At 41.2% G+C, this 23,239-nt stretch overlaps 1 protein-coding gene across 1 annotated transcript in view; it reads left to right on the top strand.

Annotated features, from left to right (window-relative positions):
- LOC110156660 (thrombospondin type-1 domain-containing protein 7A-like) overlaps window positions 1-23,239 on the top strand; it is a 594,009-nt gene that overhangs the window by 567,451 nt on the left and 3,319 nt on the right. The window contains exons 29-32 of the mRNA XM_055163373.1: window positions 4,165-4,263; window positions 4,365-4,447; window positions 9,629-9,842; window positions 12,294-12,381. Of these exons, the coding sequence (XP_055019348.1) occupies window positions 4,165-4,263; window positions 4,365-4,447; window positions 9,629-9,842; window positions 12,294-12,381 (484 nt within the window). The remainder of the gene's footprint in view (window positions 1-4,164; window positions 4,264-4,364; window positions 4,448-9,628; window positions 9,843-12,293; window positions 12,382-23,239) is intronic.

A 23,239-nucleotide genomic window follows, 5' to 3' on the forward strand; every position in this document is an offset into this window, starting at 1 on the left:
AGAAATGAATGAAAAGGAGCAGAAAGAAGAGAAATCTTATGTTTCCTGCATCCCCTTTCCTTTTTCAAGACAAAACATCAACACTGATGGTCACTAAACATTCCAAATCAGTTCAGGCACAATTACTGATCAATTGCAAACAGTAATCTTCACTATTATATACAACAACTTATTTTTCTTTTTCATACATACACACTGCGTTCTATTTTATATGTTATTTAAATGTCGTCATTGTACTTGATTATTTTCTTTCTTTGTCAAGACTGTTCCAAAAAGTTCACTCCTTTCACACCGATGCTTCGCTCCATAACCTTGGTTCTGAATCTGGGTTTTTTAAACATGTAGGTTCCTTTTAAATTTTAGTGGCTTTTTCTCATCTCAAACAGTCTTTGAATATAGACGAGTTTCAGCTGACGTCATTGTTATTAAAAGCCCGCGTTGCATGCTGGGAAATATTTTGGTCGGAGGCAAGAAACACGGTAGCGTCAAACACAGTGCGTAACCTCGTGTATTTATCCCCATGATAATGGTAAATTCCTGCTGCATTATCAGATGCACAAATAGAAGCACGGAAGAAGGAAAATGTCTTTTTCGTATTCTGAGTGAAAAGAACCACTAACGGTGAATTAAACGGCTTTCAAACATTCGCAGAGCAAACGTAGAAGATCCTAACAAACCGTGGACTCCAACAAGTTCAACAACACATCGAGACTCTTGGAGGTTTTCATCTTTTCTGCTGTGAATGGCCCAGGAGTTTCCACCAAGTCATTGTGGATATCACCAAAGTGAATATTTGTCCAGGTAGTTGGCGATTCTGACCAGAAATTTGGTTTGGTCCACCTTTTGTCGGGGTTGAAAAGGGTGATTTGGCGTCCATCGATGCTTATGACCAATTTCTGGTCAAATGGTCTTGGGTCCTCTGCCGTTAGAGTGGATAAATAACCGGGATCAATACCCTTTACGTGCTTTCTCGCTCCTGCATTTTCAACACTTTAAGTTGAACAAATAATGGGTTGGATGGTTCTCTACAATGACTGTTGACTGTGATAATTCTCAGGGCGCTTTTTTGTAAAATAAATAAAGGTTGTAGGTGAGTTTTACATGTTGAACCCCAAGTTTCCACACAGTACATCAGATATGGTGCAATTATAGTTATACAAAGTTAATAATGCTGCACTATTTAGTGAGAACTTTACTTTATGCAGAACAGCAATGGCTTTGGAAATTTTGCCTTTTGTGTAATTCCTCCAGTTCAGACCTTCATCAACTCCTAAAAATCTGGTTTCATTTACTCTTTGAATCTGTATCCCATCTATTTCTCATGTTATGTTGTCTTTTTTCTTTTTATCATTAAGATACGTTCATAAATCCCAACTGAAAAAGTTTAGAGCGTCGTAAACTCAGAGGCACACGCTACACGGGAATAGTCTGTACTGGCCAGATGTCCTGATAAAGACTAAAGTGTGTAGTGTTCGTCCTGCTCTGAATCACAGACTGAAGCCTCCTGTCTGTGAGAAGTGACAGGAGCAGGACTATATCAGAGCAGGGACAGGAAACATAAACACTATCGGGAAAATAACCCATGAAAAAATAAATATAGGTTACACTGGCTTATGTTATTGAGCTGTGGCTTAGTCGATCTCTAAAATGCCCAAACCCCCTGATACACACAATATCACACGTTTGTAATACTCAATTCAAACAGAAACAGAAATTGCCAGTTACAAAGTATAGGCGAGTTTCATTGTTGACAAAAGCGCGCGTTGCATGCTGGGAATTATTTTGGTCGGCGGCAAGAAACACTAATTCAACATGACAGACGGAGCGAGAAAACACGTAAAGGGTATTGATCCTGGTTATTTATCCACTCTAACGGCAGAGGACCCAAGACCATTTGACCAGAAATTGGTCATAAGCATCGACGGAACGACAAATCACCCTTTTCAACCCCGACAAAAGGTGGACCAAACCAAATTTCTGGTCAGAATCGCCAACTACCTGGACAAATATTCACTTTGGTGATATCCACAATGACTTGGTGGAAACTCCTGGGCCATTCACAGCAGAAAAGATGAAAACCTCCAAGAGTCTCGATGTGTTGTTGAACTTGTTGGAGTCCACGGTTTGTTAGGATCTTCTACGTTTGCTCTGCGGATGTTTGAAAGACATTTAATTCACCGTTAGTGGTTCTTTTCATTCGGAATACAAAAAAGACATTTTCCTTCTTCCGTGCTTCTATTTGTGCATCTGATAATGCAGCAGGAATTTACTATTATCAGGGATAAATACACGAGGTTACACACTGTGTTTGACGCTATCGTGTTTCTTGCCTCTGACCAAAATATTTCCCAGCATGCAACGCGGGCTTTTAATAACATTGATGTCAGTTGAAACTCACCTATAAACAACACCATTTTTTTTGCCCCCGAACCCAGTGTCCTCTAGCTTGTTTCTCTTCAGCGACTTGGTCAGAAATCAGAATACACTAGATGGTTTACAAGGACCCCCGGAAATGTGAGTCTGGGCACGAGCCAATCAGCAAAGAGCCATATATTCTGTGTTGTCAACGATTCCTGAGATCGAGGATTTAAAGCCGGAACAAAGAGAATGTTTGGGGAATTTTATCAAGGGGAAAGACGTTATTGTCCTTCTTCCTACAGGATTTGGGAAAAGCTTAATATACCAGTTAGACCTGTTAGCTCCGCATTACATACGTCATGACCAAATAGCAATGATTGGTCAAATGATAAAAAGTACCCATCTACTGTCGAATGAATCGTAATGCTGTGAGGTCAGACGGTTTCTATGAAGTGAAACCGGCTCTTCACTCTGGATCACTGAAGGATTGCAAAGAGATAATACCTTAAGGGAATTAAGGGAACAGAAAGGAAAGTACTATGATATGTACTTTTGTGTTTGTTTGTTTGTTGGTACAAGAATCTGCATTGAGTATCAAGTTTATTTCTTAGTACAATCACTGTTTTTGAGGAGGTAACAGCATTCTAATGTGCCTTAACCCTCTCAGGCTCAAATACATTTTTAGTATCAGGAAAAATCTGATATTTGGGGAAAATGATCATATGGGGTAGTAATATACAATCCTGACTTTTTTTTTTTTTGGATGTTGCAGATTTGCAGCATTGGTCCGGTGTGGTAAATTAACACTGAAGACTGAAAATGATATGAACACTAACTTTATGTGTTTACCACTTTTCATAACAATGAAAACATAAAGCACAGTGTAACAGCTTTACAGTGGCACAACAACATCACTTTTTCGTGTGGTGCTTCAAGAAAAAAATGTGTATCCTTTGTAAACAACAAAAGTTCTTTGCACTTCTGGCAGGCCGTTTGCGTGTAGCCATTCTTGCACAGTCCACGTTTATCAGCATGGATGGGAGAAAAGGCTCCTGAGTTAAAAAAGCTCATTAAATATGGATGTGGAGTAAGTAGGTAATTGGCATTTAGCTGTTGCAAATCTGCAACGCCTGCCTGGAGAGGGTTAAAAGTGCATTATGTAGCTTTTCTGGTTTAGGATCCATCAAACGTAATTCTGAGTTATTAAAAAAAAACACTTTATAATAACTGCACCTTATTTAGCCTTAATAAAGCATGAACAAAGACTTAATTAATAATGATTAATGAGTAACTACTTAATTACTACCTTAATTAGCACCTGCACTTAATTTACCTGTGCTGTAAATAGTTACTCATAATTATTTCATACTTAATTACTCATGAACTAACCATTTGAGCATTTATTAATGATTAATAAGCTATTAGAGAATGATTTACTAATAATACAATGCAATGATCATTCAGGCAGCTGTTATCTGTTAGTTAAGTCTTTTTGAGAGCTTTTCTAAAGTGAAGACAAATTATGCTTTATAAAATCATTATTAATTAAGTCTTTGTTCATTATTAATTAAGTCTTTGTTCATGCTTTATTAAGGCTAAGTAAGGTGTAGTTATTATAAAGTGTTACCAAAAACACCTGTAATTGAATCAATGTATGTTAGAGCTGTTTAATGTCATACTGTGGAACATTCCAGGCCAAGCAGTGACATAGTGTATAGTCCACCAGTAAAGCTCACAAGAGTCTGTTTTGAGGAATATAAAACATTGAATTACATACTAAAAACGCTCTTGTATGTTTTGTTTTAGGAGGAGATTGTTACGAGTACAAGTGGAGGAGCAGTGTTCTACCAGACTCCACCAGGCCCGTCATCTGGTGCCAGAGGTCAGATGGAGTCAACGTCACAGGTACGTGTCACCGTGGGCCGCCGGGGAGCGTCTCACGGCAACTGGGTCCCAGGTTCAGTTTATATTTCACAGCTGATGTCCAAAATCTCTCTTGTGTCCAGGAGGCTGCCCCCCACTGAGCCCCGGAGCCGACAGCAGCTCCTGTGACCCCCCCTGCCTCATGCCCCGCTCCTTCTGCTCACAGGTAACACACACACACACACAGCACCTACTCTATCCTGAAATGTTACTCATTATAGCATTAAACGTACTTATCTTGCTTTAAACCGTTAACAAGTGTTCATGTGTCGTCTCTCTCTGATCTCTGACTTAATTGTTGTCATGGAGATGGAAAAGTTTCATGTCATACTGTAGAACATTCTAGGCAAAGCAATAACATCCCCATGGAGAAGTACAAGAGGCAGACCGTCCACCAGAAAAGTTACACAGCGCCTCTTTAAAATGATGAAGTCTGACTGATGAGACTGGAAAATATCTCCACTAGAGCTTCATAGTTGTAGTGGTTTTGAGGTGCATGGACTTTAAAAACACAGAGGAGCTTTGTGGATTACCAAAAGATGACACACATGTACCTGTTGACGGACAAATGTTTTGATCTATGAAAAGGAGAGTAAATATAAGGAGTGTACAAAAATATTGAAATATTGATATCTGGGGCTGCTGTATCGATATATCGCCAAGAGTATTTTTTAGTATATTTTACAAAATTACTTTGTGAAAGAGCTACAGTTTTGTTGCTTGTTTGGAGAAAGGAAGCTTGTTTATTAGGGATGTCCCGATCAAATTTTTTTGCCCCCAAGTCCGAGTCATTTGATTTTGAATATTTGCCGATACAGAGTCCCGATCCGATACTTCTATAAAACATTATAAAATGAACTAAGAGCAAAGAATAAGATCCAGGATGTGTTGGGGGGGGGGGGGTCAGATTGTGTTGATTTCAGTGTGTAGTATTTGGGCTGAACTTAGTGTGAAAAATCACATTTCCAAAACTTTAATTTTATGAACTTTTCGAACAAAGCAGCATCATTGTTGAAAATCTTTACTTTTCACAGTCTGGTCTTGGAATGAACTTAATGAACTGGACAAAACAGGAACGAGACCAGAATCAGATCAGACCTGAGACTCGACTCTGCACAATCTACACTTTGTATATTTGACATTATATTGAAGCCTGTGCATTACATTTGAAATATTTAGGCTCGTCTATGAAATCCAAATAATACAACATCTTACCAAATAAAAACGAGATGACAGAAGCCCCACAGCCTCTCTCCCCCTCACCACCACCACATCCACAAACCCATCGCTGAGCACGTACCGCAAACAGCAGAACATGCACCGCAACATCGGTCCCACAGCTCAATTGACACTTCACGCCGCTGGACGGACCCTCACCGATTTCCAATCGGCGCCGGTTTCCGATCACGTGAATGGGACAACCCTATTGTTTATGCTTCTATCCTTTCTTTTTTACTGAAATGTAGAATAGATTTTAAACATGTCGTATTGAATTGTATTGAATCGAAAGTGCGCTGTCTCGAAAAATGTATCGTATCGTGGCCTATGTATTGAGGTACGTATCGTATCGGCAACTTCTTAATGATACCCAACTCTAGTAAATATAACTAAATATCTTAGATTATTTTAACAGTTGTAAATGAAACAAAACACTGTTGCAAGTACGATTTTAACGATGAAACAATCTATAATTTAGACATAAAAAAGTAAAGATTATTGAGTGTAGGACTTGATACCATCTGACTATTACAAATTCCCTGAGCCATTTAAGTAACAACTTAAAGGTGCACTGTGCAACTTCTAATGTAGAGGGTGTTCTACCTGCTTGTCTCCATGACGATGTTATTTCTTTGCCTGGTATGTTCCACAATTACAGATGTTTTATAGCTCAAAAATACCTTAAAAACATGAATTCTTACCATGTACAGACTCGCTTCTCCATAGATCTGACCATTAAACTCTCTCCACTGTGATTACTGAGTTTACTGGGCAGCAGTAGCTCAGTTAGTAATAACATTTGAGCACTGATCCGAAGGTTGGCGGTTCGAATCCCACTCTAGATATAAACATCATTGGTTGAGCGGTCAGAGCTACAGGCCCAGAGGTTGACGGTGCAATTCCAGGTCTCACAGATGAATGCTGTTATTGTGTCCTTGGGCAAGACACTGTGAATGGGTTCCTTGTTGTAAAGTGAATTGAATTTCATTTCCATACTGTCAGACCCTCCACCAGAAAAGTTACACAGTGTGCCTTTAAAATTCCAATCCAGATCACAAGTAATCTGAATTGATTTCTACACGTTATCAGTCTGGGGCGGTTCTCGCTGAAATTATGACTATAAGGAACCGTGTGATTGGTCTAACAGGCAGAAAAGACCTGGCTGTGATCAGGGCAGTCTTGTGTGATGTCATGTAGTACTTGAAACTGACCAGAAAGCTCCAAATTGACCTTGTTTACAATAAAATTTCCACTCAAACATGACTAGAAACACTAGATAATGCTATTACAACACCATATACGCAGTTAAGTTGCAAAAGAAATGTTGATTTAGCCTTTCGTCCCACTTTAAACCTCTCTGTGTGAACATCTGCATTCAGAGCACGGGCTTCCCTCTGACCCGTGTGACTCATGAGCGCAAAAGTTTGTCTCGTATTGGCTAAAAGTTCTGCCCAAACTTAATGTCGTCATCTGCAATAAATAGTCTCCGGTACAGAAGAGCGAGGAGCAGCCAAGTGTGCTCTCAGTGAGTCTGGAGAGTGTGACCTCCACCAGAGATCCCGTCTGAGGAGAAGACAAGACTGCTCCTCTCTGCACCGCAAAAACAATGACAGCGTTTATATGCACTTGAGTATCCCGGTTAGATATAGACATTTAGTAAATTTTCTAACTTAAGGCTTTTAAACGGTTTTCTAACAACAAAAATGAAGACATAGTACATTCAAGTAAGAACATGAGACTGTGGAGCTTTGTCACAACATCAGTAAATGGCATTTTTAACAGCTGAAAATACAACGCAGTGTCACAGAGTCAGTTTAGTTCAAGAGCAACACAAACAGACACAGAGGTGAACATGGTGTTAAAATGTGGCTGTATTAAACAGTAGACTGCTTTATTTTCTTTATAAGTATAAAATGTTAGTGCGTTAAAGGTCCTGATGGAAGTTTGAGTCGTTTTGGAAAAGTAACTGCACCTACTGTTTTTGTGACTTGAGTTCACACACGCTCAGTCCAGCTCCAGTTCAGAGAAATCAAGATCTACAGGTCACAGTATCCTGGATACTCTCAGAAAAACCAAGTGAGAGTCTCCTGGTTTTTCATAACTGGGATACTGGCAGATCCAGGATACTGCATTTACATGGACACTTACAAAACCAGGATACTCCAAAAACCTGATCATAACCAGAATACTCAAAAAACCTGATCATAACCAGAATACTCAAAAACCTTACAAAACCATAACCAAAAACCTGATCATCAAAAAACCTAACCAGAATATCAAAATAACCAGATCATACTGATCCAAAAACCTGATCATATACTCAAAAACCTGATCATAACCAGACTCAAAAAACCTGATCATAACCAAAAAACCTGACATAACCAAAAAACCTGATCATAACCGGATACTTGAAAAACCTGATCATAACCGGATACTTGAAAAACCTGTAAAACCGGATACTCGAGCGCATGTGTATTCACTCAATATCTGCTTTGCTTAACACTTACAGAACAATATTATTGAATTTTAGAGCACAGATTATCTTCAGAGGCTATCAACTAAACTAAAACAAAAGTTGTATTCCGCTCGGAACAAGTTCTGTTGTTGCGTCCTTCGGCAAGACACTTGTGGCGTGCGCGTGAGTGTTGGTGGCGGTTGGACCTGTCAATGGCGCGTTGGCCTTGCAGCCGTCAGTTTGCCCCAGAGCAGTTGTGAATGAATAACGTTGTTTCAACAAATCTGTAAATAGTCACATTTGTACAGAATTATTTATTCTTTGTTTTGCATTTCCCTATTTCTTTCTTTAGACTGTTCTAGATACTTTTCTTTTCTCTCTCAAACTCTGTAACATCTTTTGGTCATAAATATTTAGATCTTTTTACTAATTAAGAATGTACCTTGGATATTTATTTGAATCACTTTAATGCGATAACAATTAGCTTTATTTATTTATTTATTTAGTTAGTTAGTTAGTTAGTTAGTTATGCAGATAAAATATGTGGGAGCGACAGTATCTCAGTTGATAGTGTCGACATAAACACTGTCGGTTGAGCGGTCAGATCCACCGACTCGCAGGTTGGCCGTGCGATTCCAGCTCCCACAGATGAATGCTGTCGTTGTGTCCTTGGGCAAAACCCTCAATCCGCCTCGCCCCCAGTGTCTGAGTACACCGGTGTGTGAATGTGCGTGTGAACGGGCGAGTGGTTCCTTGATGTAAAGCGCTTCCAGTGTTGTGACAGTGGAAAAGTTCTGTATAAAAATGAGACCATTCGCCATTTTTCTCACTTGGATTGAGTTCTGTTGTTGTGTCCTTAGGCAAGACACTTCACCCTCTGTGCCCGGCGTGACTGTGGTGTGTGTGCGAGAGTGATGGTGATGTTCGGACGAGTCGAACTTTACAATAATGCCTGTACTTCTCTCACATTTCGTCCATGTAGCTTTCGAAAAAAAAAAAAAAAAAAGTGTTTTATACTTATTTTTGAGCTGCCTTAGGTTTATAGAAAGTTTTATTCCCTCTTTGTAATGTTCCATCATCTCACACCACTTGAGGAAATGCAAAATCCATTCCTACTTTACTATTTCTTCTACTTCCTAATTTATTCAAACTTCAAATTTATGGTTCATATCGCTTATATCTTTATGAGACTATTCCAGGTCATTTTATTTCACATTTTTCTCTGTGGTTGAAATTGAGTAACATCTTTTGGCAAAAAACATTTAGACTGTATTTGACTCAATTTTAACTAACTAAAAATAGACCTTAGATGTTTATTTTAACTAATAAAAAGTTGCTTTATTTTCATTTTATTTATAAAGCTAACTTTTGAAAACGATTTCTCTAAATTATCAGCCAGTAGAGAAAAATATTAAACCTAGTATTTGTCTAATATTTCTGAAACAGTTTAGCAATTATAGTTATAAAAAAAAAAAAAAAAAAAAGTAATTATTATATGTACGTTGAAATATAAATACATTTTAACTTTCTAAATTCTAAAATCAAAGAATTCAGCCTACACTCTCACTTTTTATTTGTATATTTGTGCACATTTTCTACAATCCTCTTCCCCCAAATAACCCCAGTGTCTCTTTCTCTGTGTGTGTTTGTGCTGTGTTGTGGCGCCCCCTGCAGAGTGGCCTGTGCATGTGCGAGGAGGGCTACACTGAGCTCCTCTCTCCGGTGGGTCAGCTCCTGCGCTGCGCCCCCATCCCCGTCCTGGAGCTCCCCACGGCGCAGGACCCCGGGGCCGAGGTGGATACCAGCCGAGCGGCCAGCCCCACCCAGAGCTCCACCGCCCAGCCGGGGAGAGGGGGCAGGGCCTGGTACCTGCAGCCCTACGGAGCCGGTAAAGATACTCTAAAAAAAAGTCACATTCACAAGAGAGAAGTAAAGGTTTCCTGAATAGTTTTAGAATGATCTGGAACTGTATCAGAACATGGACCACTATAGAATTATAGAATGTACCTGGACCACTGAAGGATTACACGGATTTAAGAGCACATTTGCCACGTTTACATGAGAGCTTTAATTCTGAATAAAAATTATTTAAGTCTGAATAAAACTGAATGAATAAACACTTAATTCCTAAACTTATTTAAACTTAATTCTGAAGTAAGTTGTGGTTTATTCCAGTTGTTAATTAATTTATTCCTCGATCATGTAAATGTTTATTCTTCTTCAAAATAATTGCTCATTTTATTGCCCTTCTGACCGGCTCCACCAGTCCTGGCTTCAGACTTTCATCCACGTCTCTTTGAATTTGTGAGCGGGATGTGGGAGTGGGCTGAGGTAGAGCAGCCGTTGACTCAGTTTGTCTTCTTCCTCACTTCTCCGACACTCTTCTCTTCTCCTCCTCAGCTCACAGACGTAAAGCGTGATGACAGAATTCTTCAGCTGCTGCGCAATTATCATTGGAATGACAGCGAAAAAAGTTTGGATCATGTTTGTGATTGACAAACCGAGATGACAAAAAAGCTGTAGCAGCTGAAGTGTGTGTTTTCTTCCAGTAGACGTAAATACGTTCGTGTCTCTGTCCAATCAGAACCCTTCTCCACCCCCAGATGGAATTAAATAAAGGCAATTTAACGTATTTTCGATGTAAACCTTGAAGGAGAATATTTTAATTCCGAACTATTTAATTCAGAAAAATTAATTAGGGATTTAAAAAAGCATCATGTAAACGTGGTCATTGTGATACTGAATTGAAGTTTTGATATGTTTAAAGCCTTATTGTGAAACATTAGTTGTGAACCCTGCACCAGAAAAATTACATAGTGCACATTTAAATAACATCCAAGTAAAATATGTTTAACACTTCAACATTCAAGGTTCCTAAGCAGGACTCAGATGAAGAGTGTGAGCGGTCATCTTGGATCTCCTGTCTCTTGTCTGGTGTCAGGAGTGTGCAGACTCTTCAGTGTGTCTGTGTGCCGTGTGCAGACTCTTCAGTGTGCAGACTTCAGTGTGTCTGTGTGTCGTGTGCAGTCAGTGTGTCTGTGTCGTGTGCAGACTCTTCAGTGTGTCTGTGTGCCGTGTGACTCTTCAGTGTGTCTGTGTCAGTCTCGTGTGCAGACTCTTCAGTGTGTCAGTGTGTCTGTGTCGTGTGCAGACTCTTCACTCGTGTCAGTCAGTGTGTCTCTGTGTCGTGTGCAGACTCTTCAGTGTGTCTCTGTGTCGTGTGCAGACTCTTCAGTGTGTCTGTGTGTTGTGTGCAGTGTCTCAGTCAGTGTCTGTGTGTCGTGTGCAGACTCTTCAGTGTGTCTGTGTCGTGTGCAGACTCTTCAGTGTGTCTGTGTGCCGTGTGCAGACTCTTCAGTGTGTCTGTGTGCCGTGTGCAGACTCTTCAGTGTGTCTGTGTGTGTGCAGACTCTTCAGTGTGTCTGTGTGTCGTGTGCAGACTCTTCAGTGTGTCTGTGTGCCGTGTGCAGACTCAGTGTGCAGTGTGACTCTTCAGTGTGTCTCTGTGTCGTGTGCAGTCAGTGTGTCTGTGTGCCGTGTGCAGACTTCAGTGTGTCTGTGTGTCGTGTGACTCTTCAGTGTGTCTGTGTCGTGTGCAGACTCTTCAGTGTCTGTGTGCCGTGTGCAGACTCTTCAGTGTGTCTGTGTCGTGTGCAGACTCTTCAGTGTGTCTGTGTGTGTGACTCTTCAGTGTCTCTGTGTGTGCAGACTCTTCAGTGTGTCTGTGTGCGTGTGCAGACTCTTCAGTGTGTATGTGTGCCGTGTGCAGACTCTTCAGTGTGTCTCTGTGTCGTGTGCAGACTCTTCAGTGTGTCTGTGTGCCGTGTGCAGACTCTCAGTGTGTCTCTGTGTCCGTGTGCAGACTCTTCAGTGTGTCTGTGTGCCGTGTGCAGACTCTGCAGTGTGTCTGTGTGACTTCAGTGTGTCTGTGTGTGCCGTGTGGAGACTCTTCAGTGTGTCTGTGTGCCGTGTGCAGACTCTGTGTCTGTGTGCCGTGTGCAGACTCTTCAGTGTGTCTGTGTGCCGTGTGCAGACTCTTCAGTGTGTCTGTGTGCCGTGTGCAGACTCTTCAGTGTCTCTGTGTCGTGTGCAGACTCTTCAGTGTGTCTGTGTGCCGTGTGCAGACTCTTCAGTGCGTCTGTGTGCCGTGTGCAGACTCTTGAGTGTGTCAGTGTGTGTCGTGTGCAGACTCTTCAGTGTCTCTGTGTCGTGTGCAGACTCTTCAGTGCGTCTGTGTGCCGTGTGCAGACTCTTGAGTGTGTCTGTGTGCCGTGTGCAGACTCTTCAGTGTCTCTGTGTCGTGTGCAGACTCTTGAGTGTACCTCTGTGTCGTCTGCAGATGGGAGGCTGAAGATGTGGGTGTACGGGGTAGCAGCGGGGGGCCTGGTGCTCCTCATATTCATAGTGTCTATGATTTACTTAGCCTGGTGAGTGCTCTTCAGTCCCTTTGTTCATTCAGTCATTCATCACCTCCCATAGTGTTTAGTCCAGAGTGCAGACTGTAGAACCAGGCCCAGAGTCAAGAATCAAACCACAGCAGTTTGGATCTTTGTGTCGACTCTTTGCAAACTTTCCACTTCCAATAGCAAAAAGAACCACATTTTGCTGAGACAGTAAATCTTACTTTGTGCTGTAAAAATGGGCAAGGTACAAACCCGAGACACAGACTGATTATATTAAAAGTTCTTTATTACATAAGGCCGGATGCCAGAGCTTGTCAACCAGCTGGCCGGTCTTTGACAGGGTGTCCCGAAATACGATCTTCCATAAATCATGTGACTATTCACGTGAACACAGGATAAAGGAAATGTAGGCCAATAGAGGGTGCACAAAACAGGGGTCTCCAACCTTCTTCCTCCAGTGAGCTACTTTTACAAAACAAAAATGTCACAAGAAATTGAGTAAATATAAGAGCCACAGCCTTAGATGAGAAACAGATAGATACCTGTAAAACAAACCATTATCCATTTACCGTATTCTTCAGACTATAAGTTGCATCTGATTAGAAGGTGCAAGATCAATAATGTTGGCTTCTCTCGTCTATTTTAATACATTAGGCGCACTGATTATAAGGTGCATTAAGAAAAACAAAACAGTGAGATAAGTCAAACTTTATTCAACTCAACATTGTTCAGTTGTAACACATCAAATACAAAACAACACACTCACTTTTTTTAGTTCATTCCTTCCACAAACACATCAAATTCTTCAGTGTCTGAGTTTAACAGTTGGGCGATTTCGGCATCAAGCCCAGATCCCTCGTCATGTCTCGTCGCTGTTACTTTGCTGTTCAGTGATGATTCCGGCCTTCGTGAAAGCTCGGACGACACTTGAGACTGATGCTTTAGCCCAGGCGTCCACGATCAAGTGGCATAACTTGCCCAGCCTTGCCTCACTGTCTTGGTGAATGTGCTTTACTCCGCCAGGCTCCTGACTACAGTAGCCGTAAACCATCAAGTAGTGCGGCTTTGTAGCTTACCGAAGTCGTACTAAAACATTTTGACAGATTTTTGAGGACCATGTACCACATAACATCAGTTTGAAGTCAGTAAACACAACCAGAATGAATACATAAATCGCACAGGATTATAAGGCGCACTCTCAAAAATTAAAGGATTTTAAGTGCGCTTAATAGTCTGAAAAATACGGTATTAATGCACAAAGTCAGACATCCAAATGATACATGTAAAGTGGTAAAAGGCATTAATTAATCAAATTTGACTTGTTTAGCACACAGTAAGTGTAATTCAAATCTCTTGGTGAGTTACTTGGAAGTGGATAGAGAACGACTGCAGCTCCTGAGCTACAGGTTGGAGACCCCGGCCCTAAAAGAATATATAAACAGACACACAGAAAAGCTGATTGGAGATTTCTTTTTATACTATCAGACCAGATCATGGTATAGGCGAGTTTCAGATGACGTCATTGTTATTAAAAGCCCGCGTTGCATGCTGGGAAATATTTTGGTCGGGGGCAAGAAACACGATAGCAGTCAAACACAGTGCGTAACCTCGCGTATTTATCCCCGAAAATGGTAAATTCCTGCTACATTATCGGATGCACAAATAGAAGCACGGAAGAAGGAAAATGTCTTTTTCGTATTCTGAGTGAAAAGAACCGCTAACGGTGAATTAAACGACTTTCAAACATTCGCAGAGCAAACGTAGAAGATCCTAACAAACCGTGGACTCCAACAAGTTCAACAACACATCGAGACTCTTGGAGGTTTTCATCTTTTCTGCTGTGAATGGCCCAGGAGTTTCCACCAACTCATTGTGAATATCACCAAAGTGAATATTTGTCCAGGTAGTTGGCGATTCTGACCAGAAATTTGGTTTGGTCCACCTTTTGTCGGGGTTGAAAAGGGTGATTTTTTCGTCCGTCGATGCTTATGACCAATTTCTGGTCAAATGGTCTTGGGTCCTCTGCCGTTAGAGTGGATAAATAACCAGGATCAATACCCTTTACGTGCTTTCTCGCTCCGTCCGTCATGTTGAATTAGTGTTTCTTGCCGCCGACCAAAATAATTCCCAGCATGCAACGCGCGCTTTTGTCAACAATGAAACTCGCCTATATTGGTCTGTTAAAAAAATGTCACCACTTTCACTGAGGTTTCTAAATAGTTCTTCGTGGACCCTGGCTGTACAGTCTGCCCTCCCGCCCCATGCCCCCACCCCTCACCCACTCACTCATGCCCTGTCCTCTGTCACTGTGAGCGCAGCAGTTACTGCGCCCGCCTGCACCGCTCCCTCCGGGCACAAGAGGCCGCCGCTAGCATCGCGGCTAACGGCGCCATCCCCAACGGGAGTGCGCGGTGGGAGGGGCCGGACCCCCAGCACATCCTGTACACCTGCCCCGAGTGCAGGGAGCATGCCCAGTGCAGCGGCACCCCGTGAGCGCCCCCTCCTGACCGCAACACTGTGACCTCTGACCCCGAGCCCCAGCCCCGCCCAGTGCCTTTCAGGGGACAGGGGAGGACGCAGGAGGACAGGTGGATATGCTAGTTAGCTGTAGCATTGTAGTTTTAGCGGTGTTGGATCTAGTATAGAGGTGGCTTAGTTTTCTTGTGTTTTAGTTTTTTAGAGTGACCATATGTCCCTATTTAACTCTAACAGCAAACCCATACGTGTCGAACAGTAGATCTCACATTGACGACCGCTGTGTACTGGAACAAATGTGTCAACAAAGCCGCCATCTTGGTACTGCTGTTTTAAATGCTGCTTTGAATGAAAGAACATGAATCAGGACAAGGTGAAATCAGTGTTTCCCACAAACCAAGACGCATCACTCCCCTTCACACTATCAGTTCTGCTTCAGTCCTGGGTCAGTCTTTGTTTAGTCCTGGTTTAGACCTGGTTTAGACCTGATTTAGTCCTGATTTAGTCCTGGTTTAGTCCTGGTTTAGTCCTGGTTTAGAGTCCTGGTTAGTCCTGGTTTTAGACCTGATTTAGTTTAGTTTAGTCCCTGGCCTGGTTTAGTCCTGGCTGATTTAGGTTTAGTCCTGGTTTAGACCTGATTTAGTCCTGGTTTAGCCCTGGTTTAGTCCTGTTTAGGTTTACCTGTTTATCCTGGTTTAGCCCTGGTTTAGTCCTTTAGACCTGATTTAGTCCTGGTTTAGACCTGGTTTAGACCTAGTCCTGATTTAGTCCTGTGTAGTCCTGGTTTAGACCTGATTTAGTCCTGGTTTAGCCCTGGTTTACTGGTTTAGACCTGTTTAGTTAGTCCTGGTTTCTGATTTAGTCCTGGTTTAGTCCTGGTTTAGTCCTGTTTAGTTCTGTTTAGTCCTGGTCCTTCACCTGGTTTAGTCCTGGTTTCTGGTTTAGTCTGGTTTAGTCCTGGTTTAGACCTGATTTAGTCCTGGTTTAGCCCTGGTTTAGTCCTGGTTTAGACCTGATTTAGTCCTGGTTTAGCCCTTTAGTCTGGTTTAGACCTGATTTAGTCCTGGTTTAGCCATGGTTTAGTCCTGGTTTAGACCTGATTTAGTCCTGGTTTAGCCCTGGTTTAGTCCTGGTTTAGACCTGATTTAGTCCTGGTTTAGCCCTGGTTTAGTCCTGGTTTAGACCTGATTTAGTCCTGGTTTAGACCTGGTTTAGACCTAATTTAGTCCTGATTTAGTCCTGGTGTAGTCCTGGTTTAGACCTGATTTAGTCCTGGTTTAGCCCTGGTTTAGTCCTGGTTTAGACCTGATTTAGTCCTGGTTTAGACCTGGTTTAGACCTGATTTAGTCCTGATTTAGTCCTGGTTTAGCCCTGGTTTAGTCCTGGTTTAGACCTGATTTAGTCCTGGTTTAGTTCTTGTTTAGTCCTGGTTCACTCCTAGTTCAGTCCTGGTTTAGTCCTGGTTTAGTCCTGATTTAGACCTGGTTTAGTCCTGGCTTTGTCCTGGTTCAAAAAAAAAAAAAAAAAAAAAAAAAAAATCCTTCATAAAACCTTTAAGTAGCAAATCCGTCTAAATGCTCATTTCCCAGGAGTGGTCCCAGGACTGCTGAATCTGTCAATGTAGGGAGATTTTCAGCCACTGCAGGTGCATTATACATAACTCTTCTAGCATTTTTAAACAATAAAAAAACAGAAAATAACACAGATAGGAAAAGCATATATTCTTTTGCACACCTTAATTGTCGCTTTGTCTTTAAAGGTCCTGTATTACACTAAATTGAGTCGAACTTTAAGTCACGCTATAATGTTGTTTCTTTCTGAAAAACATATATGAATTTGCTTTTTGTTTCAGTCACATGTTTGAGTAATTCTTTATTATTAGTCTATCTACATTTGCAAAGCTCAAAATGCTCTGTTCCACCTTGTGATGTCATGACACAGTAGTTTTCAAGTCAACAGCTCCTTCTGCCTTTAGATCATTTCAGATCCAGAGCTGAAATGATCCAAATGATTCTCGTGAAATTGTGTAGAGTTTGAAAACACAGTGGAGCGTCTTGTATCACCACATGACATCACAAGGTGGAACCGAGCCTTTTCAGTCTGAGAGAAGAACTTCACCTGAATATGCAGCATTTGTTAAACATGTGAATGAAACAAAACACAACTCCAGGTCTGTTTTTTTGACGAGGAAATGACATTATAACATCCGAAAATAGCGTAATATGAGCCGCTAAAGTTTTTCGCTCCAATCAGCGCCTCTTCACGAGCGCGCACCTGTTTGTCCGAACCTTTAAAGGTCCAAATTGGATGTTGAGGCCTCATTGTCTCCTGATGACGGCCGCGTGCAGACTGAGATGTTGGAGAGGAGCAGGTAGATAAGATGTTCGAGAGTCGGTGTAATGTCTTTTATTGTGTTTGGAGATGGGCTCTGCTGCGAGGCCTATTCACTGTGTGTCCCATTGTAATGGAATGCAATCCAATTCTACAAGCAGATGTAATGGGGACTTTCACTGTTCTGGGAGTAAAATTTAAAGTATTTGCAGTAGTAGAAGGAGTACTGCAAATTTGTACTTAAGGAAAAGTACAGTTACATCGATAAACCTATAATAATCTACTTAAATAATATGAATGAATGAATAATGGGGTTTATTGTCAATTTCTTCACATGTACACTACCGGTCAAAAGTTTCCAGTTATTTATTGCAATTCAAGTCGTGCAAGTCCAATGAAGAGCTTGAAATGGTACAAAGGAAATGTTATGAACCAGTGCTAGGGACAAAGGAAAGTAACACTAACTAGATGTGACGTAATAAGTGGCATTTATAAAGTAAATGTAAGTATAATAACAAAAAAGGGTACCGTATATTCCGGGCTATTAGGCACTCTGGATTATAAGGCGCACTGTTGGAGAATGGTCTATTTTTAAACTTTTTTCACAAATAAACCGCGCCGGACTTTAAAGGAAACACAACAGTGTGATGGGTGAGTGGTTTTGTTTGTTTGTGGTGTTCACGGTGACTCTGGGCTTTGTTCAGTTGTGGCGTGTAGGGAGGGTGCTGTCTGGGACCAACGGATTGTCGGCGTGTTCGCAGTGACTCAGTTGTTCAGTTGTGTCTAGAAGGCTGCGTTCAGACTGCAGACTGAAGTGACCCAAATCCAATTTTTTGACCTCTATGTGACCTGTATCTGATCTTTTAACGACAGTCTGAACAACACAGATCCGATTTTTTCAAATGCGACCCAGGACACTTGGATATGTGCTCATAAAACCGATACATATTCGTTCTTTTGACATGTGACTTCAGTCTCAACAGCCAAAGCACATTCATCCCACCTACAAGTTATCAACAAGACACAAACGTCACTGAAGTGAAGCACATCACCACTCACCACTCTTGGCTACGTCTCCACATCCACACGTTCCTTTCAACGGACGTCACTGCCACTGCCCCACAAACCTCGTCCTTCTCAGTCTCCTCCTTAAAACAAGTAAGTTGTTCATGTTCTGGCTCCGGTACAAGAGGAACTTTAAAATCTCCAGGTGCTCAATGCTGCGTCCATGTTTGGAAAACTTCCGTAAACACAGAGCACGCTCACTGCGGTTGAAGACGTCGTGTCTCCAGTGCACATGCGGGACACTTTTGGGCCGTTTACTGTTCACACTGGAGTCACATACAAGTCTCATTTAATTAGAAATGTGAACGAACTCGCAAAAACATCAGATTTCACACAAAAAATCTGAACTGAGCGTTGAGCCCTGCAGTCTGAACATAGCTGAAGTGGCACTTTGCACTCGCTTTTTCGGTTCATACCTCCATTCCGTTCCTCGTCGGCATGGAGTGATGAGTGTAGCTGTGGGTGTTTTTCACTGTGTTTGCGTGCGCTGCGGGTGGTGCGGCTTTGTAGTTTACTGAAGTCGTGCTGGGACACCTGAGTGGATCCGTGCACAGGGCGCTCTGGATTGTGGGGCGGACGGTCATTTTTTGATGGGGTTGGAGGCTTAAGAGCACGTCTAATAGCCCGGAAAAATACGGTATTTTACAACTGATAAATCTAAATTTTCAAATACATTAAAACAATGCCTCTAATGGGATAAGATGAGTAGAAATCAAAGAAAATATAAATGCTCAATGTCCGAGCCAACCGAGTCAATAACGACTTCTAGAGTCACAAATCACTAGGGGTGTGTATTACTATGAGTCTCGCGATACGATACGCATCACGATACGCCTGCTATGATTCAATATATCCCAACCCGATATATCCTGATATTAAAACAAAGGACGATATATTGTGACCTAGCAATAATTATGTATAATATTTTGGTTGAGTACACATTCACGAGAACAAAACTGAACGAAATACAGTTTATTTAGTTTTTAAATCATGAAAACATTAAATTGAACTCACAAATTTTTCATGAAAAACAAGACTTTTAAAAATCGATTCGATATAAGAATCGTGCAGTGAAGTATCGCGATATATCACTGACTCAGTATTTTCATACATCCCTACAAATCACACAGTTCAAACTTTGCAAACAGCGGGCAACAAGAGACACGTCAGTCACTCAGAGCGGTGAACTGAACCTGAGGTCCAGCTGCGAGGAGGAACAGGCGCACAATACTTTACTGGATGAGGCGATGGGATGTGCATGAAGGGAATTGGAGGAGCGGGACGTCAATCCTTCAACCAGGCACGACGAATATCGGAGCCAGCCCATCAGCGACAGGACCACACCCCACCAATCAGACACCAAGTACCACACAGCATATGCATAAGCAGTAAAACACAAGTCTAAGCTCTGCAAAAAAACGACCTCAGGAAAAAGGAACAAGATGGTAAAGCTTGAAAACATGGAGTGTCCAGCAGCACAGTGTCCAGACTTAAACCCCATGGAGCTGGTTTGGGATGAACTGGACAGAAGAGTGAAGCAACCTACAAGTGCCACACATTTATGGAAACTTCTGCAACAGACTTGGGAAGAACTTTCTGAACAATATTTGATTTCTGTTGTAAAAAGAACGAGCCACGAATGTGTTCAGCTGTTATATCTGCCAAAGGTGGACACTTTCATGAATCAAAAGTTTAGAATATGTTCTGGTCAACAGTAAACAGTAAAAAGAAAAGTGTGGAAAAAGTGTGGTGTTCTAAAACTTTTGACCAATAGTGTACATACAAAGGAATAGAAATTGGAGCTGTCATCCCGTCCGTACATTACAAACACACAATACAATACAATATGACTTGGGGAGACTGGACACGGACCGGACCAGGAGACAGGGAGCAGATAGAAATAAACACTGCAGCATAACATGAGGATAGGGGAGGAGGGAAAAAAAAGAAAAGAGAACTGCCCCAGACCATGCCCCATAACTGGGACATAGTGTGGTAAGGGTTACACAAAAACAACACCAGCTCTGCAACATCAGCACAGTCAAACCACAGTACAGTGGTCCCTCTTTTATCGTGGGGGTTAGGTTCTAAAAATAACCCGCAATACGCAAAATCCGCAAAGTATTCAGCATTATTATTATATCTCTTTTAAGTCTGTAAAACCCCTCACCACGCACTTTATACACTTTTCTCAACAGGACAGTCAACTTTTTGCATCCTTCTTAAATCTTATACTTGGTCGTCCTTATGTTTTTTCTTCCGTCCAAAGTCCAACTTTTTGTGCGATGTTTACATCTTCCTCTGCCTTTTGGGTGCGAGAGCAGGAGCCTTTGTCGGTGCAGAACGTTTCGTCGACATTGTGGGTTTTGTCGAGGAGAAAACTTGCAAACATACAGCACTTCAGAATCGAACGTTTATGTAAATTTGGCAAACTGAACACATACTGTACTGTACATTCTGTATTGATTGACAATGGTCTACAGTTAGCCAATCAGGACGCAGAGGGAGGAACACAATGCACCTCCATACACTGTTTAAAAAAAGTATGTAAAATTGCACACAAAAAAATCTGCGAAACAGCAAGACCACGAAAGGTGAACCGTGATATAGCGAGGGACGACTGTACAAACATTTCACAAGACTAGGAACATGGTAGGTCAGGGGTGTGGAGTTAACCCAACGTAGGTATGCAGCCAAGTGGATCCAGTAGCCAGTGGGCGCTGGATACAACAGACCCGACCACCACACTGGGGGTGCGAAACTGCAACGGGTTGGGTATTCTGGGGAAGAGCGTCCCCCTGCTGTAATCTCCAGGGAAGTTGATACCAAACCGGCTTTGAGACTGGTGCTGGCTGGGGAGGGTCAATGAGATAAGATCTGTGTTGTTTATTACTGCTACCAATTGTGCTTAAGTAAAAGTTAAAGTCCTTCTCAAAAGTACTAGTTTCTTTTAGCAGATTTTTAAGCAGCAGATCTGTGTTTACTATTATATGAATTAAACTGATTATTATTACCATAGATTAAAGCTAATATATATATTACACAAAACTGCCTCTCATGAGCTTTAAGCCATGTTATAATACTGTTACTACATCAAAAACATACCTGGTTTATTAGTCTGTCTACATTTCCAAAGGTCAAATTGCTCAGTTCCACCTTGTGATGTCATGAAGAGGTAGTTTTCAAGTGAACAGCTCCTTTTACCTTTAGTTCAGTGGGCGATTCCAGAGCTGAAATGATCCAAATGATTCTAATAAAGGTTTATAGTTTGAATACACAGTGGAACACTTCCTGTATCACTAGGGGTGTAGCGATGTCCAAGTCTTACGATACGATACGTCACGGTATGAACTTCACGGGACGATATTTATTGAAATATCATGGGAAAGCTCACGATACGGTGGAGAGACTCAAGATGAAACAATATCCAAATCTCTCAGAACGATATTTTTTTACATCTCACGGTACAATATTTATTGTGATATTTTGTAGAGGCTAACAAAAGTGTTAATATGCTACTTTTTCCTCTTAAAATGCCTTGACAAGACTTAATTCAAAGAACTAAGATTTAAAAGTGCTTAGGACTGTTATTTCTTCATGTAGTCTACACTGAAATGGAGCAAAGGGTCATGGTCTATGTAGTTCTGTCTGTCTGTTTTTAGCTATTGCTGCATCATAACTCTTAATTTAAGCAAAGAAACTTGTAATTCAATATATTGTGATGGTCCACGATATTATTGTGAGAACTTTGACGATACGATATCACAATATTTTGGTTATTGTTACATCCTTATGTATCGCCACATGACATCACGAGGTGGAACAGAGTGTTTTCAGTTTGAGAGAAGAACTCAGCTTAAATATGTAGGGTTTGTGTGTTAAACATGTGAATGAAACAAAATACAAATCTCGGTTATGTTTGTGATGAGAAAACAACATTATAACACATTATAACTCAGAAAATAGCTTAAAATGGGCACTTTAATTCTAAATATTGGGGGGCCGAAGCACATTATGTCTTATTTAATGCTCCTGAATGTGTTGAAAATGTGTATTGTGAAGTTAATGTTGCAAAAAAGATAATTTGGAAGAGTTGAGAGATCATTTGTAGTGTGCTGCTGCCCTCTGGTGGACACAGTGAAACAAAGCACACATGGAGTTACTATGGAAACAAATGACAAAAGGGATAACATTTTTTCAAATAGTACATTTAAAGTTCGTCTGAATATTGATCATTTGCATTGTGTTGATAAATGGTACCACACAAACCCTGCATATTTAGGCTGAGTTCTTCTCTCAAACAGAAAACACTCTGTTCCACCTTGTGATGTCATGTGGTAATACAGAAGTGTTCCAGTGTTTGTTTGTTTTTTAACTCTGTACACCTTCACTAGAATGATTTGGATCATTTCAGTCCTGGAATTGCCAATATCTGCTGAACTAAAAGTAAAAAGGAGCTGCTAATTTGAAAACTACCGCTTCGTGACATCACAAGGTGGAACGGAGCATTTTGAGGTTTGTTTTTGAGGAGAAAACTGTATTATAACATGGCTTAAAGGTAATATTTGCGTAATATGGGACTTTTAAGGCGAGAAACTTACACAGTTGTTTGTTTTTCTAATTCCTGACCTGATTTATTGAGGTGTCAGCTCATAGAAAATCATAATTATTTTCTTGTGTGCTTATAAATTATAGTGAAGTTCTGTTTTATTTTGTAATCAAACACACGGTTTTTGAGAAAGTGTAAAAAAAAGGGGGGAAAAATAAGAGAAATTTACTCCTAGAAATAACAGAAGTTTTGCCGCTGATGGTTCAGGTGTTGTTATCATGTTCCGTGGAAAATAACGACTGGACTCGATCGGTTAAAAGCACAAAAGTTTATTCCCTATTCAATACAATTCTAATACAGAGCTCTGGGTCAAACCACTGTCCCTGATGGCCTACAGCTACACAGGTCTTACGTCAGGCGGTCTGAACGCCTGTGGCTTTTCCCTCCACCCAGAAATATACA

The sequence above is a fragment of the Boleophthalmus pectinirostris genome, unplaced genomic scaffold (assembly GCF_026225935.1).
Source record: "Boleophthalmus pectinirostris isolate CB_2022bp ecotype Guang Dong unplaced genomic scaffold, ASM2622593v1 HiC_scaffold_6, whole genome shotgun sequence".
Taxonomy (NCBI): domain Eukaryota; kingdom Metazoa; phylum Chordata; class Actinopteri; order Gobiiformes; family Gobiidae; genus Boleophthalmus; species Boleophthalmus pectinirostris.